General features: G+C 46.2%; 1 protein-coding gene across 2 annotated transcripts; it reads right to left on the minus strand.

Annotated features, from left to right (window-relative positions):
* Nucleotides 1-761: 761 nt before the first annotated feature.
* Nucleotides 762-14479, minus strand: CYP24A1 (cytochrome P450 family 24 subfamily A member 1). 2 transcript variants are annotated; one of them, XM_028125176.1, is made up of 11 exons: nt 14222-14479; nt 13823-14013; nt 12537-12630; nt 10601-10697; nt 8306-8397; nt 7532-7643; nt 5953-6098; nt 2736-2902; nt 1659-1737; nt 970-1167; nt 762-872 (listed from the first exon to the last, which is right to left on the minus strand). In XM_028125176.1, exons 1-11 carry the CDS (start codon nt 14477-14479, stop codon nt 762-764), a joined length of 1545 nt encoding a protein of 514 aa, XP_027980977.1. The 2 variants fall into 2 exon arrangements, with proteins under 2 accessions (XP_027980977.1, XP_027980978.1); XM_028125177.1 differs by lacking the exon at nt 970-1167.
* Between the last annotated feature and the right edge of the window lie 3596 nt (nt 14480-18075).

An 18075-nucleotide genomic window follows, 5' to 3' on the forward strand; every position in this document is an offset into this window, starting at 1 on the left:
AGAGTATAAACACTTGGGCCCAACTGTTCTTTATGTGCTGTTTCACGCTCTGATGTTTGAAGTTTGCTTTCCAGTAACGAAGAAGCCATAAGCACCATTCTTGCAGGAGGGTAAACATGGCTGCTCTTGGTTGTGGTCAAAAAAAATTCTGGAAGATAAATTCCAATTAGATATTAAGAAAGTGTAAGTAAATGATATTTAACACAGGCTAGTAAATATATACACTTACATTCCAGGGGCCAGTAAGCCAAAGCCCTGTGGACAAATAAGGCCGACCACCTGTATTTATAAATACAGTTTTATTGGAACAGTCTTGGTAGGCAGAATAATGGATGGCCCTGAGAAAATGTCTATGCCCTAATCTCCAGAGCCTGTGAATGCATGGCAAAAGGAACTCTGCAGATGTGATTAAGTTTACGGACCTTGAGATGGAAAGATTATCCTGAACATCAGAAGGAGGAGAGATTCAAAGCCGGGAGAGGAACTCTCGCCCCATAATGGCATCTTGCCTTTACAGAGCACTTAGTGGATGCCAGGATCCAGGCTAAGTATTTAGTATCATATCAACTTTCTAGAGAGATATAATTTTGGTCCCCATTTTACAAATGAAAAAAACATATGGAGGCAGAAAGGTTAAGAAACTGCTGAAGGTCACCCAGCCACTCAGTGGTGAGCAGGGATTCAAACCCAAGTCTGGCTGGCTTCTAGGCTCAGCTCACACTTTGGTCATTCACAGCATGCCAGATGCTCACCTGAGGCTCTTACCGCTGTCGGAAAGCGATGGGGGGCACCCGGCTGGGCACCAGGATGCCCAGGTGCAGCATCTCCACAGGCTCATTGTCCGTGGCCACGATGTCATATTTGTGGACGATCTGAAACACACATGCACCAAAAAAAGGGCAGAATTACCCCCTCTTTTCCTGCCTTGTGGAATACAACAGAGCACAACTGCAAAAATCAGAGTTTTACCCAGCAAAGAGCCAAATGGAGCTGGAGCTCGGCTAGTCGGCGACCGATGCACATTCTTTTCCCAATGCCAAATGGAAGATGCGCAAAAGGATTAATCTTTGTCTTCTCCTGAAGCCATCGTTCGGGCCTAAACTGGCTTGAATCTTTAAAATTTTCTTCACTGGATCCCAACACCTGGGTATTTAACATCAACACTGTCTAAAAACATACCAAAACACAAAACGTGTAAAATAACTAGAAGAAAACATTTAAACAGCAAAATTTACAAAAGGGATCCCCTTACAAATGTAAAAACAACCCACAAGTTTATAATATGGTGATTGCCAACATGTATTTAGTACTAGAAATATACCAGGTAATAAATAGGTAAAGAAGTTTAAAATTTAGCATCACATTCTCACGCAACCCTATGTGGTGGGTTCCATTATTATCCCTATTTTGCAGATGAGAAATCTGAGGCTCACAAAGGTTATGTAACTCACTCAAGGCTATGCTTGAATCTAGGTCTCTTTTCCCCCAAACCATTAATCCTAACACCATATGATGCAACATGTTAGCTATACACTAAAATATACATATTTCCAAAATGAATGCTCTCCCAGGGAAAGTGTTTATGGAGATCTGATGAATACTTGGAAAGCGTATCTTTCAAAGCTCTATAAGGTACAGATTGCACGAATCCTACTTACTCCTTTGGGTAAAGCATATTCACCCAGAACCGTTGCTTTGTCAAGAGTCCTAGTTGTAAATGGCACACTTGGGGTAAGCCTGAAAAAACAAAATTAAAGATGTAAAGGTGAGGACAGACCAGTATCTAGATCAAATATCAATGGGAATACAGATACTGGTTAAATAAATAATTCCTGCGTATGTTCATACTCAAAAAAGGAACATGATCACAACTCTCATAAGGAAGTTGTCTTTTTTTTTTTGAAAGAAAGTTTAATTTCATTTAATTTATTTATTTATTGGGGAAGGGGCAGAGAAAGAATCTTAAGCAGGCTCCACAACCAGTGCTGAGCCCGATATGGGCTTGATCTCACAACCCGGAGATCATGACCTGAGCTGAAATCAAGGGTAGGACACCTAACCGACTGAGCTCCCCAGGCGTCCCAAGTTCTGTCTCTCTCTTCCTGAAATTCATATCTCCTGTTTATCTTCCTTATTGTGTTGGTTAACTTCCCAGTAACTGCTTAGTAGCTGTTAATAGTGGTTTTCTCCTGTTTCTTTCTGGACTTCAAATGTGTATGTTTCCTGTGTCACGCTTAAGTTTGACTTTTGTTCTAGGTTTCTCCTATCTGCCCTTCCTGAAGTGAAAGCTATTTCTTTCCTAATGCTGGAATGTTGTGTTTTGTTTTCCAGAAAGTGTATAAAAAGAATTTTCAGAGAACATTTTATACCAGAGGCTCAAAAACAAAGATGTCTCTTTGTCTTATCAAATAATAATATAGTTTTCTTGCTGAACTTCTTCTCATATCCTTCAATTATGCCCCTAATCTTAATTAGTGCTTACCCAGCATTCATTAGACTGTTATTATTACGGACTGAAAGGGAGGACACGGACTTTCCAGAGATTTAATAGAATTTGCCCAAATGATTTAGGAAATGAATAAAAGAATATGGTCCTAAGGCTCTTTTTTTTTGCAGTTTGATAAATGTTTCTGAGTCAACTGTGGTTGCTGTCTGTGGGCATGGAGACCCCTCATTGTGTCTTTAAGAGAATGGCTTCCCAGCATATTCATGTTGGCTTAGGCACGTGTTCTCACCTCATAGATTCTTTCAGACAGGCTTTTAAATATGGCATATTCCTCAGATCCTCTGCCCGTGGCATCCGATTCTCAGGCAATACCCTCTGAATTTCCTTAAGAAGCTTTTGTTGCACATGGGGATTACGGGATAAATTGTAGAGAACCCACATTAAGCTGTTCGCTGTCTGAAAGGCAAATGGATATAAACCTGAGTTTCTACAAACAAACTGCCTTAAAACCATCATGAGCTGAACAAACACTGATGCCTACCACCTTGCTCTGCAAATGTATTAGTGAGACTTTTTCACGTGTCCTTATTTGCTGTGCGATACACAAATACAGCATATGAAAAGTCAGATTTATTTTAGAAAATAATGCCAGTTAAGGATAGCTTAATCAACGTAGACTCTGAAATAATCAGCTGCATTAGGACACTTAAAATTCAGTTTGATAAAAAAATTGTTTGAACACAAAGGAACCATGTAGAGCTGATGAAAGGAAAGCAAGCTGGTTAGGATTGTATCTGTGTCAATTTCCAGGTTATGATAAGGTTTTATTGTTGCAAGTTGTTACCCCATTGGGGGAAGCTGCGGGAAGGATCCAAGCGACTCCTCTCTACTTTTCCTTAGAACTGCCTGTGAATCTATAATTATCTCAAAATAAAAAAGCATTTGATCAAAAATTGTTTAATATAGGAAATGGATAGAATACTTGGGTGGGGAGAGAGGGATTGAGATCCTGGCAGTGCTGCTAATAAGTTTTTTCTTTTTAATTTTATAGTACAAATGCACAAGAAACTGTATTTCTGGAATTTAAAAGAGAGGGTTGTTTGTTTGTTTTGCTACATCCTAAAAAGTTACCTATGAACCCTGGGTTCCAGCCACATGCAAAGAGCCCTTGCAGGAGGGTGCCAACACCAAAATAAGAAATTCTAGCATTGTGTTGAGTATTTCAAGGAACCAGCCACAGTTTCTGACGGAGGCTCATGGTCTTTTTAGTGGCATGCTTTACTTCCTTTCCAAAGGCAGCAAGAAGAGAAAAAAACTGGCTGGAACAGGCGGCGCAGCTTTCACCACTAGTAGTCATAAGTATTCGTTTTTAGGGCTTTTTTTTTTTAAGTTAATGTAAGCCAAATATTCCTGTAAAAATGGTCATTGCAGACATGAAGACGCTTTTGCTAAGTGTCACGTGCCACTGACATAGATGAGCAAAGTGCGAGATGATTCGGAGCCCATGTTATTTACTATTTTGGGAAGAAGATGCCTCCAAGGCAGGCTTCTTCATGTCAGAGGACTGGCAGCCTCAGCTGCAAATAAACTGTGGACGGCATTATTACAAGATTCCAATTTACAAAACAGGAAGAGGGTGTAGCCACCAAATTAGATACACTTTCAAATTTCTCTGATTTTCCAAAAGTGACTTCCAGAATTGCCAGGACTAAAAAAGAAACATTTAACCATATCAGCGGGTCCCTTACCGCAAGTACCAAATTGAGTTTCCAAAAGGCAGATAACTGTAGCTTTCGCCGGGGACTTGTAAGACAGCCTGGGCCTTTTAGGGTAACTGCAGGGGCTGAAAATGGCCTGGGAAACCTCACAGGCACTAACTATCCCGGCTTGACCTCCGTGGAGGAGATCCATCTCGCAGCTGGCCTCCCGGCTTCTGCTCTTCCCTCTTCTAGAGCCTTCTTTCACTCCACCAGCCAGAGCCCTCCCTTCAAAACATAAATGTGATCAGGCTACTTCCTTGCTTATAATACCCCGAGGGCTTTCCATCACAGGTGTAATAAAATCCAAATGGCTTACTAAGGCTTCTGGTCAATATGGCCCCTTGACTTCTCCAACGTCAACCTGACCACATTGGCTAGGTCTCCAGCTCCCACCCTCTTTCTGCTCCAGGGCCCTTGCCCATGCTGTTCCCTCCACCTGGAGAGCTCTTCCACCACATCTTTTCCCTGGCTGGCTCTCTCTCATCATTTCAGTCCCAAGAAGAGAGGGAACCCTGCCCCCTCTCCATTCTCCTTCTAACCCATCACTCAGATGGTTTCCTCCATGTCTCCTATCACTAATTGCAAAGATCCCATTTGTTGGTGTGTCTACATGTTTCTGGTTGGTCTTCCCTCCCCGCAGTTAAGTTCCATGAAGGCCAAAACCTTGGTCTCTGGTTCATGGTGGTCGCTCAAGCACCTAGAACAGTGCCAAGCACATAGTAGGCACTCAGTAGTTTCTGAATCCTTTCATTTATTCATCAAGTATTCGTTGAGCACCTGCTTTATGCTAAGTACTATTCTACATCCTAGGAATACAGCAGCGGACAAAACCAAGTCATCTCCCTCATCGAACTCACATTCCAGCTGAAAAAAAAAGATAATGGGTGAAGCTTTACTTTTATCACTCTAGGGAGCCTCTTAGGCTAAGTGACTCGGTATGACAGTGAGCGAAATGAATTCTTCCTTTTAACACCCTTCTGGAGCGCGAGGAGAAGTGATAACTTTGCTGTTCCCCCTGATGTAGAAAACCCTACTTTTTCTTTGGACGAGAAACACGAAAGAAAGGGGAAACATGGGAAAGAAACGAACCGGGACACATTCTTCTAAGAGATTACAGGTGTATGAACCTTTGGGCCATGAGGAATATTAGTACACGTCCCTCCAGGGATGGTGCAAAGAATGGATCGAAGGCGATCAAACCCACCTGAACACCTGTCAGAATTTGTGTTTGGAGTCTGGCTGGATTGTGTACCTACCAGGAGTATCAGGCACACTGGGGACAGAATTTTGGTATTTCAGATTGGTTGTTTCATGTAAGTCGAAATCAAGTTTGCTCCGGACTCATTATGTTTATGCTTTTAATCTCAAAAAAATAATTGGACTGGCAGAGAGCATGCCAATATTTTGAGAGTAACAACCATAGTCAGGCACTTCGGGGTTAACATGCACAACCTTTTAGAACATATTCAATTTTTAAAAATCTTGCTACGGTGTGGCATTTTACTGCCTCTGAATTCCCATAGCAGCTTGTGTCTTTAATATGGCACTTGATTGTCCCCCCGCTAGAGCGCATGAATTCACCTCCTATCACCTGTTTAAAGACCGAGACTGTGTCCCGGGTCTCCCGCAGCGTCTCGTAGGAGACTTACCATTTTTGCTAAGCCAGTGCTCAGTTAATCCTTGTGGAATGAGTGAGCTGAATGAGTACTTAAAATTCATCATGGAAAAGATTTTCCAGCCCCTTACCGTTTCTACGGCAGCCAGCTGGAGCTCTGTGACAGCCGCATACAATTCTTTCTTGGAAAGCTGATGGTGGTGATAAATATCACAGAGGAAATCCGTGCTGGGCTGCTCAGAATGTTTCTCTAAGCGGTTGTCGATACAAGACTTGACTATTGGAGAAAGGAAGTCAGGGGAAAATTAGGACGCAAGAGACCCCCCAGGTAAAATCCTCCCCGTGACATCTTCAGGGCCTTTTTGGGGGGACACTGACCATTTCTTCGAGTTAACGTTGCCTTGGTGTTAAGTCACCAAGGATTGATCGGTGCCCACAGGAGCAGGGCTCCTCAAATTTTAACTTGCCAAAGAATCCCCCGGGGCATCTTGCTAAAATGTGGATTCTGAATCAGGGGTCTGGGGGCAGGCCTGGAAATCTGCATTTCTTACAGGCTCCCAGGCGCTGTTTCTGCTCTGCAGGTCACATTTCGAGTAGTAAGAGCTCAGAGTTTGGAAGAGATCGTCACGGGACAGAGATGGGATTTTGGTCCACTCTCAGAATCAGAACTCACACCCAGAGCCAGGTGTCTGGCTGGTTTGGTCACGAATCCAGGCAGGGTGGGACTTGGCTCCCAGATCTGGGCAGTAGGGGAGGAGAGAACCTCCCCCAACGTTATCAAACATAAACACACATGCACACACACACACACCCAAGTGCAGTGCTTCGTGCATGCTGGCAAAGGTAGCAGAAATTTCTGGTGTTTGTAAAGAACATTCTAGACATGTGTCCCCTTATTTCAATGCACTAGGGCAAGCCACGACCAGAATAATAACAACAGTGAGGTTGACAGTAATAATGATGACCATAAGTGGTACAGCAGTTAGAGCTAGAGCTCTGGGAGTCCTTCTGTCTGGCTTCAAACCCTGGCTTTTGCCGTCATCTAGCATGTAATCCTGACAATGTTACTTTTTTGTGCCTCAGTTCTGTCACTCAGGGCCAACAGAAGGACCTACTTTATAGGGTTTTTGGTGAGAATTAACTGAGTACATGTTCATGTGTGTGTATAAAAGATATGACATGGTATGATATGATACGGATCCTCCTACTAGTTCCTGCTGGTAACTCACAGAACAATACTCACAGCACCAATGTTCCCCTGATAATGTAGCAGAAATAGCTCTGATCCACTGGGTATTGAGATAAGCCAGGTTTTTACATTATCTATATTAGACCTAGAAATAGCTGCATCGAGGTAAGTATTATTATTGTTATTAGCCCATTGTAGACACAAGACTACTGAGGACGAAAGAGTTATAGCACATTTGGTCAACGTGTTACACCAGTGACAGAGCTGGGATTTGAACCCAGGTATCTCTGACTCCAAAGCTCTTGCTTTTAACCTCTCCCAGCTCCCAAAGACTATGCAAAGCTGTTTTTTCCTTAGAATTTGCCTATGCCAGGGTGATTCTAAACTCGTGTTTACAAAGCCAAAACAATCAGGAGGCACAACTCCATCAAAGGATCAAGGTCATCAGGTCAAGAAGATCATTCCTGACTTCTGGGAGCAACGCCAGAGAAAGGGCTACGGGGGGTGTGTGGCTGCATTACCTGATTTGAAAATGGTGTCCCAGGCCAACGTGTGAGCCTGCCACACCTTGGTATTGAGGCTCTTGTGCAGCTCAACCGGGGTTACCATCATCCTCCCAAACGTGCTCATCATCTGTGAGGAACACAACGCCTTTTCATCCTGGTTTCTACCTCTCTCAAAGACAACTGGAGAGGAGCCTTCACATGGGAGAGGAGCATTCTACACGACCCGCACCCTCTGCTTCCACAAAGGCAGGAGCTCTCCCCCCAGTGCTGGACGCGGAGCCCTCCCCCACCCCGGTGGCACAATGAAAATGATCTTTGGGATGATTTCCCACCGGATGTGTTTAATAAAATATGTGATCTTAGGACCTCCATATTTAAAAAGAAGAAGAAAGAAGGAAAACCATCACTTTCATAGAGACTTCCATTTCCATTAATTTCCCAACGTTCGCCATTCTCTACACCAGTTTCATGGCATCTATCACATCCATGTGTGATCGAAACGATTCAAAAATATTACACTGGAAAATTTTCAGACTCTTTTTCAAATAGTATTTTAATCGACTGACCTTTAATTGAAACACCTATTTAAACTTGCCTAAACGATGATATAGTGTGATTCCTGGTTTATGAGCAAACATGCACATACGTACATGAAAACACATGACACATTGAAATGAACACTTAACTAGTGTAATAAAATAGGTGTGTGTGCCCCTCCTGGGGAAATGGGATGTACCTTTGTTAAGTTCTGTAAATTGGGAAAATTGCTATCTTCAAGGGGATGCTTACTGTTTTGATGGCCATGATGAAATTCAAAGCTTCATCCCCTGCATTCTTCTGAAGGAGTCCAAATCTCTTCTCATAGAGCACAAGGCAGATGCCTGTCATTTAAAATAATCAAGAGTTACACAATCACGGCGGCACCGTAGTCTGGGAGTAGCGGGCTATTAAAGGCTTCATTCTATCTTTTGTAAGAGCAAGGTCTTTTCCAAGAACAGAGGAAAGGCAAAAAATCTGAAGAGAAAGGGGCATGACACTCTTCTCACTTTCTAGAAATTGTCTCCACATCCACTGACCCATCCGCTGCAGAACCTCCGGGTCAGAAATGCCACGGTGAAAATACAGCCATTTTTATACAGGATTGAATGTCTCCTGCAATGCCTTGCTTTTGTCAGAGTTTATCATTGACACCATGTGTAACAGACACTGTAAATGGCCTACCCCGATACTCATTCTCTCCCATTTCTTCCCTAAGAGATCCCCAATTTTATTTAGAGTGTCAATGTATCAGTCCTCGGGCAATGAATCTGGATTGATCTAAGACTCTGGTGACAATCCTGTTCCCTGATTCACCAGGCTTCCTGCAGCAGCCCGAGAAGCCACACGGCCCAGGTCTGGCCAGTGAGGCTTAAGGAAAATACTCCTTTGCTTTCTTAATAAAAGGGGCAAGTACAGTTGCCTTAGCTCCTCCCTCTTTCCTTCTTGTTTTTGCCTAGAGTGCAGAGGTGAGACCAGCAGGGGCGGCGGCCATTTTGCAACAAGCCAACCAGCTCAGGATGGATGAGCAAAAAGATGGAGAGCCCCCAGTGACATCGCTGAGTGCTCGCTGCGGCTGCTCTCCTCGAGACTCCTCATAACACTGGGACAATAATTTTTAAGCCACCACAGTCCAATCTTCTTTGACTTGCAAAGACATGCATTCAGTACTCCTTCATTTGGGTATTTCCAGTGGACCGTTTCCAAAACATACACTTGTTTCTCCTCTGTAATCATTCCCTCACTTTATTCTACTCCCCTTTCCCTTAACACCTTCTGTGGGTTTCTTCTTTGCATGGAGCTTTCTAATGTGCTAAGATCGTCAAGTGGTCTCTATCTTTAAAGTGAGGCTCGGCAGTTGGGGGAGAGAGGTCACTACAAAAGCCCCCATCCTGGAGTGCCCTCTCCAATCCCTCGCATGAGCAGCCAGAGTGGTCCTTCCAGCAAATCGGTCCAAGCCTCCTTCCAGTTAAAAGCACTCTGTGTCACTCCCAGGTACTCCCAAGCTCAAAACCAAATTCCTATCCCTAGTTTAAATGGGTTGGCCACTGCCTTCCTCCCATCCTCTGCCCTCATCCTGTTGGCCATGCTCTGGTCATTCTGAACATCTTCCTGTTCCTTCAACAGAATCTTCTCCGCTCCTTCATTGGCCTTCACCTGGCGAACTCCTACTCATCTAACAGGCCTCAGCTGATATGGTCCCACCACCGTGAAGCACCCCCTGACCAAGCTCAGCTGAGGCAGCTCTCTCGAATTCTCCCACAGCCTGGAACTTCCTCAGTCAGGTGCCTACCCTTTCTATGGAAACAGCTTCCTTGCCTGCATCCCCACTTGGGCAGCGTTCCGGTCCAGGCGGAGCTCTGCTTTTTGTTCCTAGAGTGTTCCTCAAAGAAAGGGATCATTCCCTCTTCTGTCTGGAACCCTCCATGGTTCCCCACCTGACTCAAACTAAAAGCTCAAGTTCTGGCCAGAACCTACAGCCCCTGCCTTGGTCTTCCTCAGCCCCTCTTTCCCTTCCCCTATCATCCATCCCTGTCATCCGAGACATCACTCATACTTCCACCTTGGCGTATTTGCCTTCCCTGTCTCCACATTCTGGAACAATCTTCCCCACAGATGCCCTGTGGCTTATTCCTTTAGGTCTCACCTCAACTGTCTCCTTCCCAAAACAGACTTGCCTCATCTAGGAGCTTAGGTTCTTTCTTGAATCCCTTACCCCTTGTCAAAATATATATTTTAAAGTGTGTTTACTTGTTGATCGTCAACCCTACTAGACTCTAAGCTCCATGGGAACGCAGACATTGCTTGTTTTGTTCCCTGCTGTGTCCCTAGTACCAAGCATGCTCCTGGGCACATAGCAGGTGTTCAATAAACGTTTGTTGAATGACTACATAAACAACCCCTAGTGCAAAGCATAACCTGAGTGCCCGAAAGCATGAAAAGACTGCACGAACGGCTCTTTGTTGTCACCAACAGTATATGATTATAGAAGAGTTATTAACAGAGCCACTAGGAAATCAAATGAACAAGACCGTGAAGACAACTTACTTTCAAATGACCATTTGTTCAGTTCACTGTATAAGTCTTCAATATGGCCCCTCTCGTCACAGAGCTCATCTATTCTACCCATAAAATCAGCCAAGACCTTAGAAGAAAGAAACCACAGAAGATATATTTCAGTCATTGAAGGAAAACAAAAGTTTAAAGGCTCCGTAAGCTAACTTCAGGTTTTGCTACCTTGTATATTCACTGCCCATGATGTTATTCATTCTGAAGCAACACTAATTATATATTCTCCCTGGGGGCTTACCTTCTGCCCTAACAACTTAGTCCAGGGGTTATTTTCTCAGCTTTTCCCGAAACCACCCTAAAGCTTAGGTTTCAGCTTTTGATCTAAATTTAAGAAAAGGAAAACATTTCTTCTAATCAGAATGGGGACTAAACCATGAAGGAACAATCAGCCCAGTGTCTGTTGGCACAACCTGTCAAACACCATGAGGTCTGCCGCTTCCATATCTGGGCCAGCAAACATCTCCTTAGTGGCTGGTATTGTGTTAGGCGTGTTGAACTTGGAAGCCGAAAAACCTGCAAATTTGGGACACAGCTCGTTCACTAAATAGCTCTGTGACGTGGGACAAGTTACATAAGGTCTCTAGATGCCAAGTGCCAAAATCAGGGTTTTAGATGACTAACGCCTCACATTTAACAAGGCTTGTGTCGTATCAAGCACTATGGAGTGTGTTTTCTTAGCTGATCCTCACAACAATGCAGTGAGGTAGAAAGTACTATCATTATTCCCATTTCCTGCCTAACAGAGGAGAGGACGGGCTTCCAGCGAGGCTCGGGTGCTCTCCCTTGGACACGTAGCTGGAAAGTGGCCATGCTGGGGCCTGGAACAAGGTAGGTATGACTACAAAGCCCATCCGTGTAACCAATGGGCATTTTGAGTTTGTCCACATAGTGCATTAAAAAGGACTTTGAAATTGTTACCATCAAAAAACTCCAGAAACTTCACATAAACATATGGAATTTTCCCTATCAAATAATAATAGTAATAGTAATAATAATAATAATGACAAAATCTGGAGACACTGGGTCTGCATTCCCACGTGGCAGTCATTTGCTGGAGCTGGGGCAGCTGTCCCTTCTAGAAAGGGCATGCACTGTTCTGTTTGCTAAAATCCCTGCTGGGCCTTCCTTACACATTTATATGAATTACGTGGCCCCTGAAACCTTCTGGGTTTGCAATCTTGCACCTATATGATCCTATCTGGGTCAAGTTCAGTTCAAAACAAACACCCAAAGTGATCAGGAGTAAAGAGAACACGGTGTGCTTAAATCCCTCCCTCTTTGGCCCTCTGTTGACTAAAGGATAATGTCTAAATGCCTTATCATAGTCCAAAAACATTAAGCGCTGCCCTCTGTCCAGCATCGTTTCAGAGAGAGCCTTGCCTCAGCTGCTCTGAATGTACTATTCTCTGAATGCTCTGTGCTATTTCCTGCCTCCCTATTTTCAGCAAGCTGTTCCCTCTTCCTGAATGTCCTTCTCCACCTTCTCTGGCTTGAAGACTCCTATTCATCTGGCAAAACCCAACTCAAATGGCATGACCGAGGACTTTTACAAGCATTATCTCATTTAATCCTCCCAGCAAATTTGTGGGGTGGGAACTGTCATGTATTTCCCAGCGTATATGTTGGGAAAGTGAAGCTTAGGGAAGTTAAGGGGAGAGTTAGGTTACAGACGTTGGGGGTGGGGGACTGAGGTTCAAGGCCAAGGCTGTGGAATCCCCGAGTCTCTGCTTGTAATCACTCCCTTATTGAGATGTTACTTTACAGGAGAGTGAAGGAAGGAGGAGTAAGGGTTTGGGGGAGGAGGAGTGGGGAGAAAAGGAAGACCCCCGAGCCATCAAACTGCCTGCACTTTGTAGCTATGACTTGAAGTTCCATAAACATCTCTCCCTCCCCAGGCTCCCAGCCTGCCAACCTCGTTGATTTTGTTGTCCAGCTTCATAATTTCTACTGGTTTCATTAGTTTTTTCTGAAAAGCACTCCGGACCCTCTGCCAGTCTTCTCCTTCCCTGGGAAGGAAGCAGAATTGTATTTAGAGCAAACTGAAAGGGAAAGGAGGGAGAAGCAAAGATGCCCCCCGGCTCCGCCACTGTGTGAACTATAGAATCCAATGAACACTGAAAAGTATGCCACTGACCTCCCAGAGAATGTCAGCATTGGAATATTGGGGGCTGGTTTGACAACAGAATGAAACCACCTTTCCTTCCAGCCAGAGATGACGCCAGAAAGGTGAAGTCCAGGTAATTGGGGTTCAGGGCTTTTGAGGTGCCCTTGCTGGGGCTGACCTGGGAGGCCAGATGCCTCAATTCTTAGCAGTAAGAGTGGGCACCCAAACATCCCCTTCATCAGCAACCCAGATCTGTTTGAGAAAAATTTTCTCTTCTCCTTAATCCATTGACTTGGGCTGAAAGTCACATTCACAAAACCCCGCAACCCTAGAATTCTATCATTGCCTCCAAATAATACACAGAGGTTCACTGGAGCTGTAAAAGCCTGTTCTAATCATCCACCTTCTTCCCTCACCCCACAGTATACCACACAGCCTGTGATGCACCACACATTACTATGGCTTTTAATTCCAGGGATTATATCCTGAAAAATGCAACTATTAGGCGTTACAATTTGGAAGTAAAAAAAAGTGCTAACTTGTTAAATGCTAACAATGAAAAAGCAGAGGAATCTCATCACATAATGGCATTTATCTGTCTAAAAGAATGAGACCTTGATGTCCCTCCTCATCCCACCTTTCCGACTAGACTTGGATCTTTCTGGAGGGGAATGGGTCCCCTCCAGATAGGAAGGTAGCTGTCAAAAGCAAAAGAAGTTAATTTCTGGCGTTTGAGCTCACAAGAGGGGATTACAGACAATCGTAACGGATAATTTTGTATATAATAGGTTGGCCTGGCACGCTGACTTCCGAACCTCGACCCACCCAAGAGTCTGAAAACCACAATTTGGATAACGCTTTGGGCCTTTCTTTGAAAAGGCACCGCCCTGCCCAGTTGCCGGAGAGAAGGCAGGTGTTGGGTGCACACCTCTTCTCAGCCCACTCTGATCCAGGCAAGAGATGGAGACTACTACGCCAGGTAGAGCCTTTCGTGTTCCCCCAGCATACGGAGGGTACCACCGCTGAAAACCCTCTCCCAATTTCCAAGCGCATCGATCCCAGACACCGGCCCCCATCCTGCCTCCTGGACTCACAGGAGCAGCAGCCCGTAGCCCTCCTTGCGGTAGTCGCGATAGGCCTTCCAGGGCTTGATCTCCAGCCGCTGGGGGTACGCGCTCTCCGTACGGTACAGCGCTTCCAGCAGGCACGGCGAGCCCAGGTGCACCGAGTCGAAGGAACCCAACTTCATGCGGAAAATCTTGCCATACTTCCTGTGGTACTCCGCCTGCAGCGGGCCGGACCAAGTCTGCGCTCATCCCTCGCAGTCCCGGGAGCGCTCCTCCCGCCTCCCGCCTCCCGCCTCCCGGCTCCGGGGCCTGAGCTGCCGCCACACTCCAGCGTCCTGTGCACCCCGGCCGCGCGCCTCGCCCAGGGTTTGGAACGCACGCAGGGCAGGGAGGGGAAAGGGAATTGGGGCGCGACGAGGCATTTACCAGCGTGTCGTGCTGTTTCTTGAGGCCCCCTTTCCAGAGAATCTCCAGCAGGCTGCCCAGCAGCGGCCAGTTGGTGGGGCCCGGCAGGGCGGCCGCGTTCTGCGCCTCGCGCGGTTCCATCAGCGGGCAGAGGGGCACATCCCGCGGCCGAGGGGGTGCGCACGCCGCAGACGTCACCGGTCTGGGTGGCTGCCCCAGGTGGCGCAGCTGCTGGAGGAAGGCGACAAGGGAGCGGCCCTTGCTGATGGGGGAGCTCATGGCAGCGGGGGACACCGGGCTCGTGGGAGTGCGCGGGGACCGGGAAACGCGACTTTGCTAGAGAGGAGCCGGCGGGATCTGGGGGTTTGACGATTCTGGGAGAGAGGGGCAAAGAGGTCCAGCAGGTGCGATGGAGGGGGCGGCAGAGGAGTAGAGAGAAGAAAAGACCTGGAGCAAGGATGCTTGGCGCTGCCGCGTGCGGCAGCCTCAGGGAGCGGGTGCCGGCCAAGCGCTGGCCCCAAGAGCTGGAAGGGTGCCTCTGAGGGTTGGGTGTCTCTTGGAAGAGAAAGGGAAGGGATATGGGTCCGCCCGTGGGTCTGCGAGGCTGACTTTCTGGTCTGGAGCCGCGAAGTGGAGGTGTCAAGGAGGGTAGAGAGATGCTGCTAGGCGCTGCGGTTTCGTCCTATCCCTCTCCATGCCCAGGGACCATGTATTTATGGAGACAGGGCAGACCCTGGGTGGCCAATGAGCATACTGAGTAGGGCGGAGTGGGCCTTGGCTGGCCTGGCCCGGAGGGACGCGGGACCCGGGGCGGGGGTTGGGGGCAGGGCTAGGGGTGGAAATAGGTTGGAGTCAGCGAGGTGAGCGAGGGCGCCCGGGCTTCGCGTGGCGGGTGCGCTGCTCCCCGGGCGGGAGCGCAGCGGACTCCACCCGGAGTTCACCGGGTGTGCGCTCAGCTCGCCTCCCCGCCCTGCCCGGGCGGGCAGGAGCCGGCAGTGGCGGCAGCGGCTGCAGCCTCGCGCTTGCACAATCGCGCAGCCGGGCGGGCGAGGTCTCCGAGTGCGGCCCCGGGAAGGCTGCCGGCGCCTGCCGGGGGCCCCGGAGTCCGCGCGCCTCCCGGGAGCCAGTGCTCGCCAGCCTGGACCGAAATCTTTTTGGAGGAAGGTTGGCTTTCTGCGCCTCCCAAGGTGGGGTGTTGGAGACAAGTGAAATGCCTCCAAAGAGGGCATTTCACCTTCGGGTCTTCACTTGGGCCAGGCGAGCCAGTTGGGTTTGTAGTTTCCTCCCTGGCTGCTCCATTTTTTGGTTGTTAGGAAGATTTAATGGATTACAGTAGGTAAAGCGCCAACAGCAGAGCCTGGTCGGTAATCAGCACTCGATATGGTTGTTGTTATCCCTTTGGGTAGTTAGGAAACGCGGTGAAAGCGAGGCTTGCGGCGGAGGCTGGGCTACCTCTCCCACGCCCACCGGCCCCCTCTCTTTTTGGGCACGACTACCTTATGCAAAGATGCGCACATGCAGCTTCCAGCCGCCGGGCCCCACCAGCCCCACCCACCCCTCAAAGTCCGTCCTAGGCAAGCGCGGGGCCACACACACGCACGCACACAATTTCTAGAGTCATCGGGGCTGGCCAGAGTAGAGCTTGTTCTACTAATTCAGGAAGAGAAGTTGGAAGTTTTTGTTGATTGTGTTACAGTAATTCGTGGTCTGTCATTCTGACCTGGCACAGGAACTAAGACCAGCCAGGTTGTTTTCTCTCCTGGCTCCCCAGTCACGTGACCGGGCCTTTTTTGACCCTAGTTTTGGCAACTCTTCCCTGGTGAGTTTATTCTAAACCTCTAGCTTGTTTCTTGAGAACCTTTAGCAGTCCACCTTGAGCTTGAACTCTGTCATTTCAGATTTGTCCTGAGATGTTAATGATTGCTAATGTTAATAAAAATAACTATATTAATATAATGTATTATATTATTATATCTACTTTTACAATGTAATTGGTATAATACAATATATTTACTTATATAGATATCTCTATATATACACATTATATAGTACATATTATATATCACATACTATAGATTAAATACTATATGTAATATATACATCTTATGTAATGTACAAATGAGAGCTTTCTAGAGCTTATGAGAGGGCACTTAAGCTAGACATTGCACAAAAGTTTTCCCATTGAGTTCAGCCCAATGACAAAAATAAATGAATCAATAAGATGGAAGCTTAGAGTGTTAAGCCCAATGTCACATGTGGCTCATGTGGGATTCAACCCCAGATTTTTCTGATTCTAGCCCTTATTATATACATCCATCTACATCATGCATTTTACATCGCCTTTTGTTAAACCAAGCCCATCTCAGAATATTGGGAATGTTCCTTAAGTGGGAATATCACAAAGAGGGGCGGATATGGGATCAGTTTGTGTGGGGCTGTGTGAAAGAACGTTGCTTTATGTGCTAATGGTGGTTAAAAAAAGAATAGCCCCAAATACAAGATGCAGTTAGTCCACCATTGTGTACCTTGCTTCTGGCAGGTGTTTGGCACATAGTGAATGGTCAATAAGTAACTCTTCTGTGAAGTCAGATATTGAATTATCACCCTTCCTTGTGCTTTCTTTTCTTTCTCTCTCGGCAGGTGCACCCAAAAAGAAAGGGAAATAATTTGATATTTTCTAGATTTTCATATGAGTTTAGCATTGTGTTGCCTTATAAACTCCAAGTAGACACTTGGAAGTGTAGGCGGTTGTTAGTGGCATAACGGCTGGCAAGAACATTCTTATTTCAGGGAAATTGGTTTCTCATGTCCAGTGGAGAAAGTCCCCAGTAATTTTTATACTGGATTGCAGAGGAAAGAAGATTAGTTCTCGGAAACTTATCCATCCTTGACAAGGTGCAGCTAAATTCAACGTGACTACTTTGAGCCCAGTCCCAGAAACACTCTTCCTAACTGGGCCTCATCCCTAACTCATTACTTAGCCTCTGTGAGTCATCCTGCCCGGGGTTCCTGCTGGGAATTACTAATGAGAGATGTTGAAGCATCTCATAAATGCCCACCATCATTACTGAGACAGGCCCAGGCCCTCTGTTTGGTTCTGGGAAGTCTTACCAAGTCCTGACTGGATAATTATACTCCAGCCCTCACACCAATCCACCGCAGATGACAAAGTGTGGTTATGTGTGTGTATGTGTGCGTGTGTGCACGCGTGTGTGTGCATGCGTGTGAGCATGCGTGTGTGTGCATGCGTGTGAGCATGTGTGATGAGGGAATAGTAGAAAAGTCCTTGGAAGGACAATAGCTGGTTTCACCACTGAAAAATACAAAATTCCTTCAAATATATTAAATGGTAATATAGTTTTGTGCTTCAAAGCTTTGACTAAATTTGGTGTAGGTCCTAGAGCTGCTTTCTGATTGTGGATCTGTAGAGGACTTACCTTCCACATCTGTAGCATGGATGGTGTTAGAACCCTAACCTCACAACCAGAGCAAAGCCTAAGCTTCGTGGAAACAGCAATAATAATAATAATAATAATAATAATAATAATAGCCAACCTCATGGAGTTTGCTGTAAGAACAATGCAGATAAAGTTCTCAGCACAGGTTTTTGCAAACTGCATGCAAGAGAGACAATTTATAATGTCTCAATTATTATACCTTAATACTGTGTTCACCTTAATACTGCAATTTTGATTTGGGAAACTGTATAATTGACTAAAGCCAAAGGCATACTAGCAAAGAAATGCTGCTGAGTTCAAATCCCAGCTCAGCTGCTTAGTAGGCAGATAAAGCAGGGGTGATTTACTCATCTCGTTAAGCTTCAGGTATCTCAGCTCAAAGTGGTGATGAGGGGAGCACCCACCTAGTGGTGTTTT

This window comes from Eumetopias jubatus, unplaced genomic scaffold (assembly GCF_037043125.1).
Source record: "Eumetopias jubatus isolate StellerSeaLion01/CBP00866 unplaced genomic scaffold, mEumJub1_p1.0 scaffold_9, whole genome shotgun sequence".
Lineage (NCBI taxonomy): Eukaryota > Metazoa > Chordata > Mammalia > Carnivora > Otariidae > Eumetopias > Eumetopias jubatus.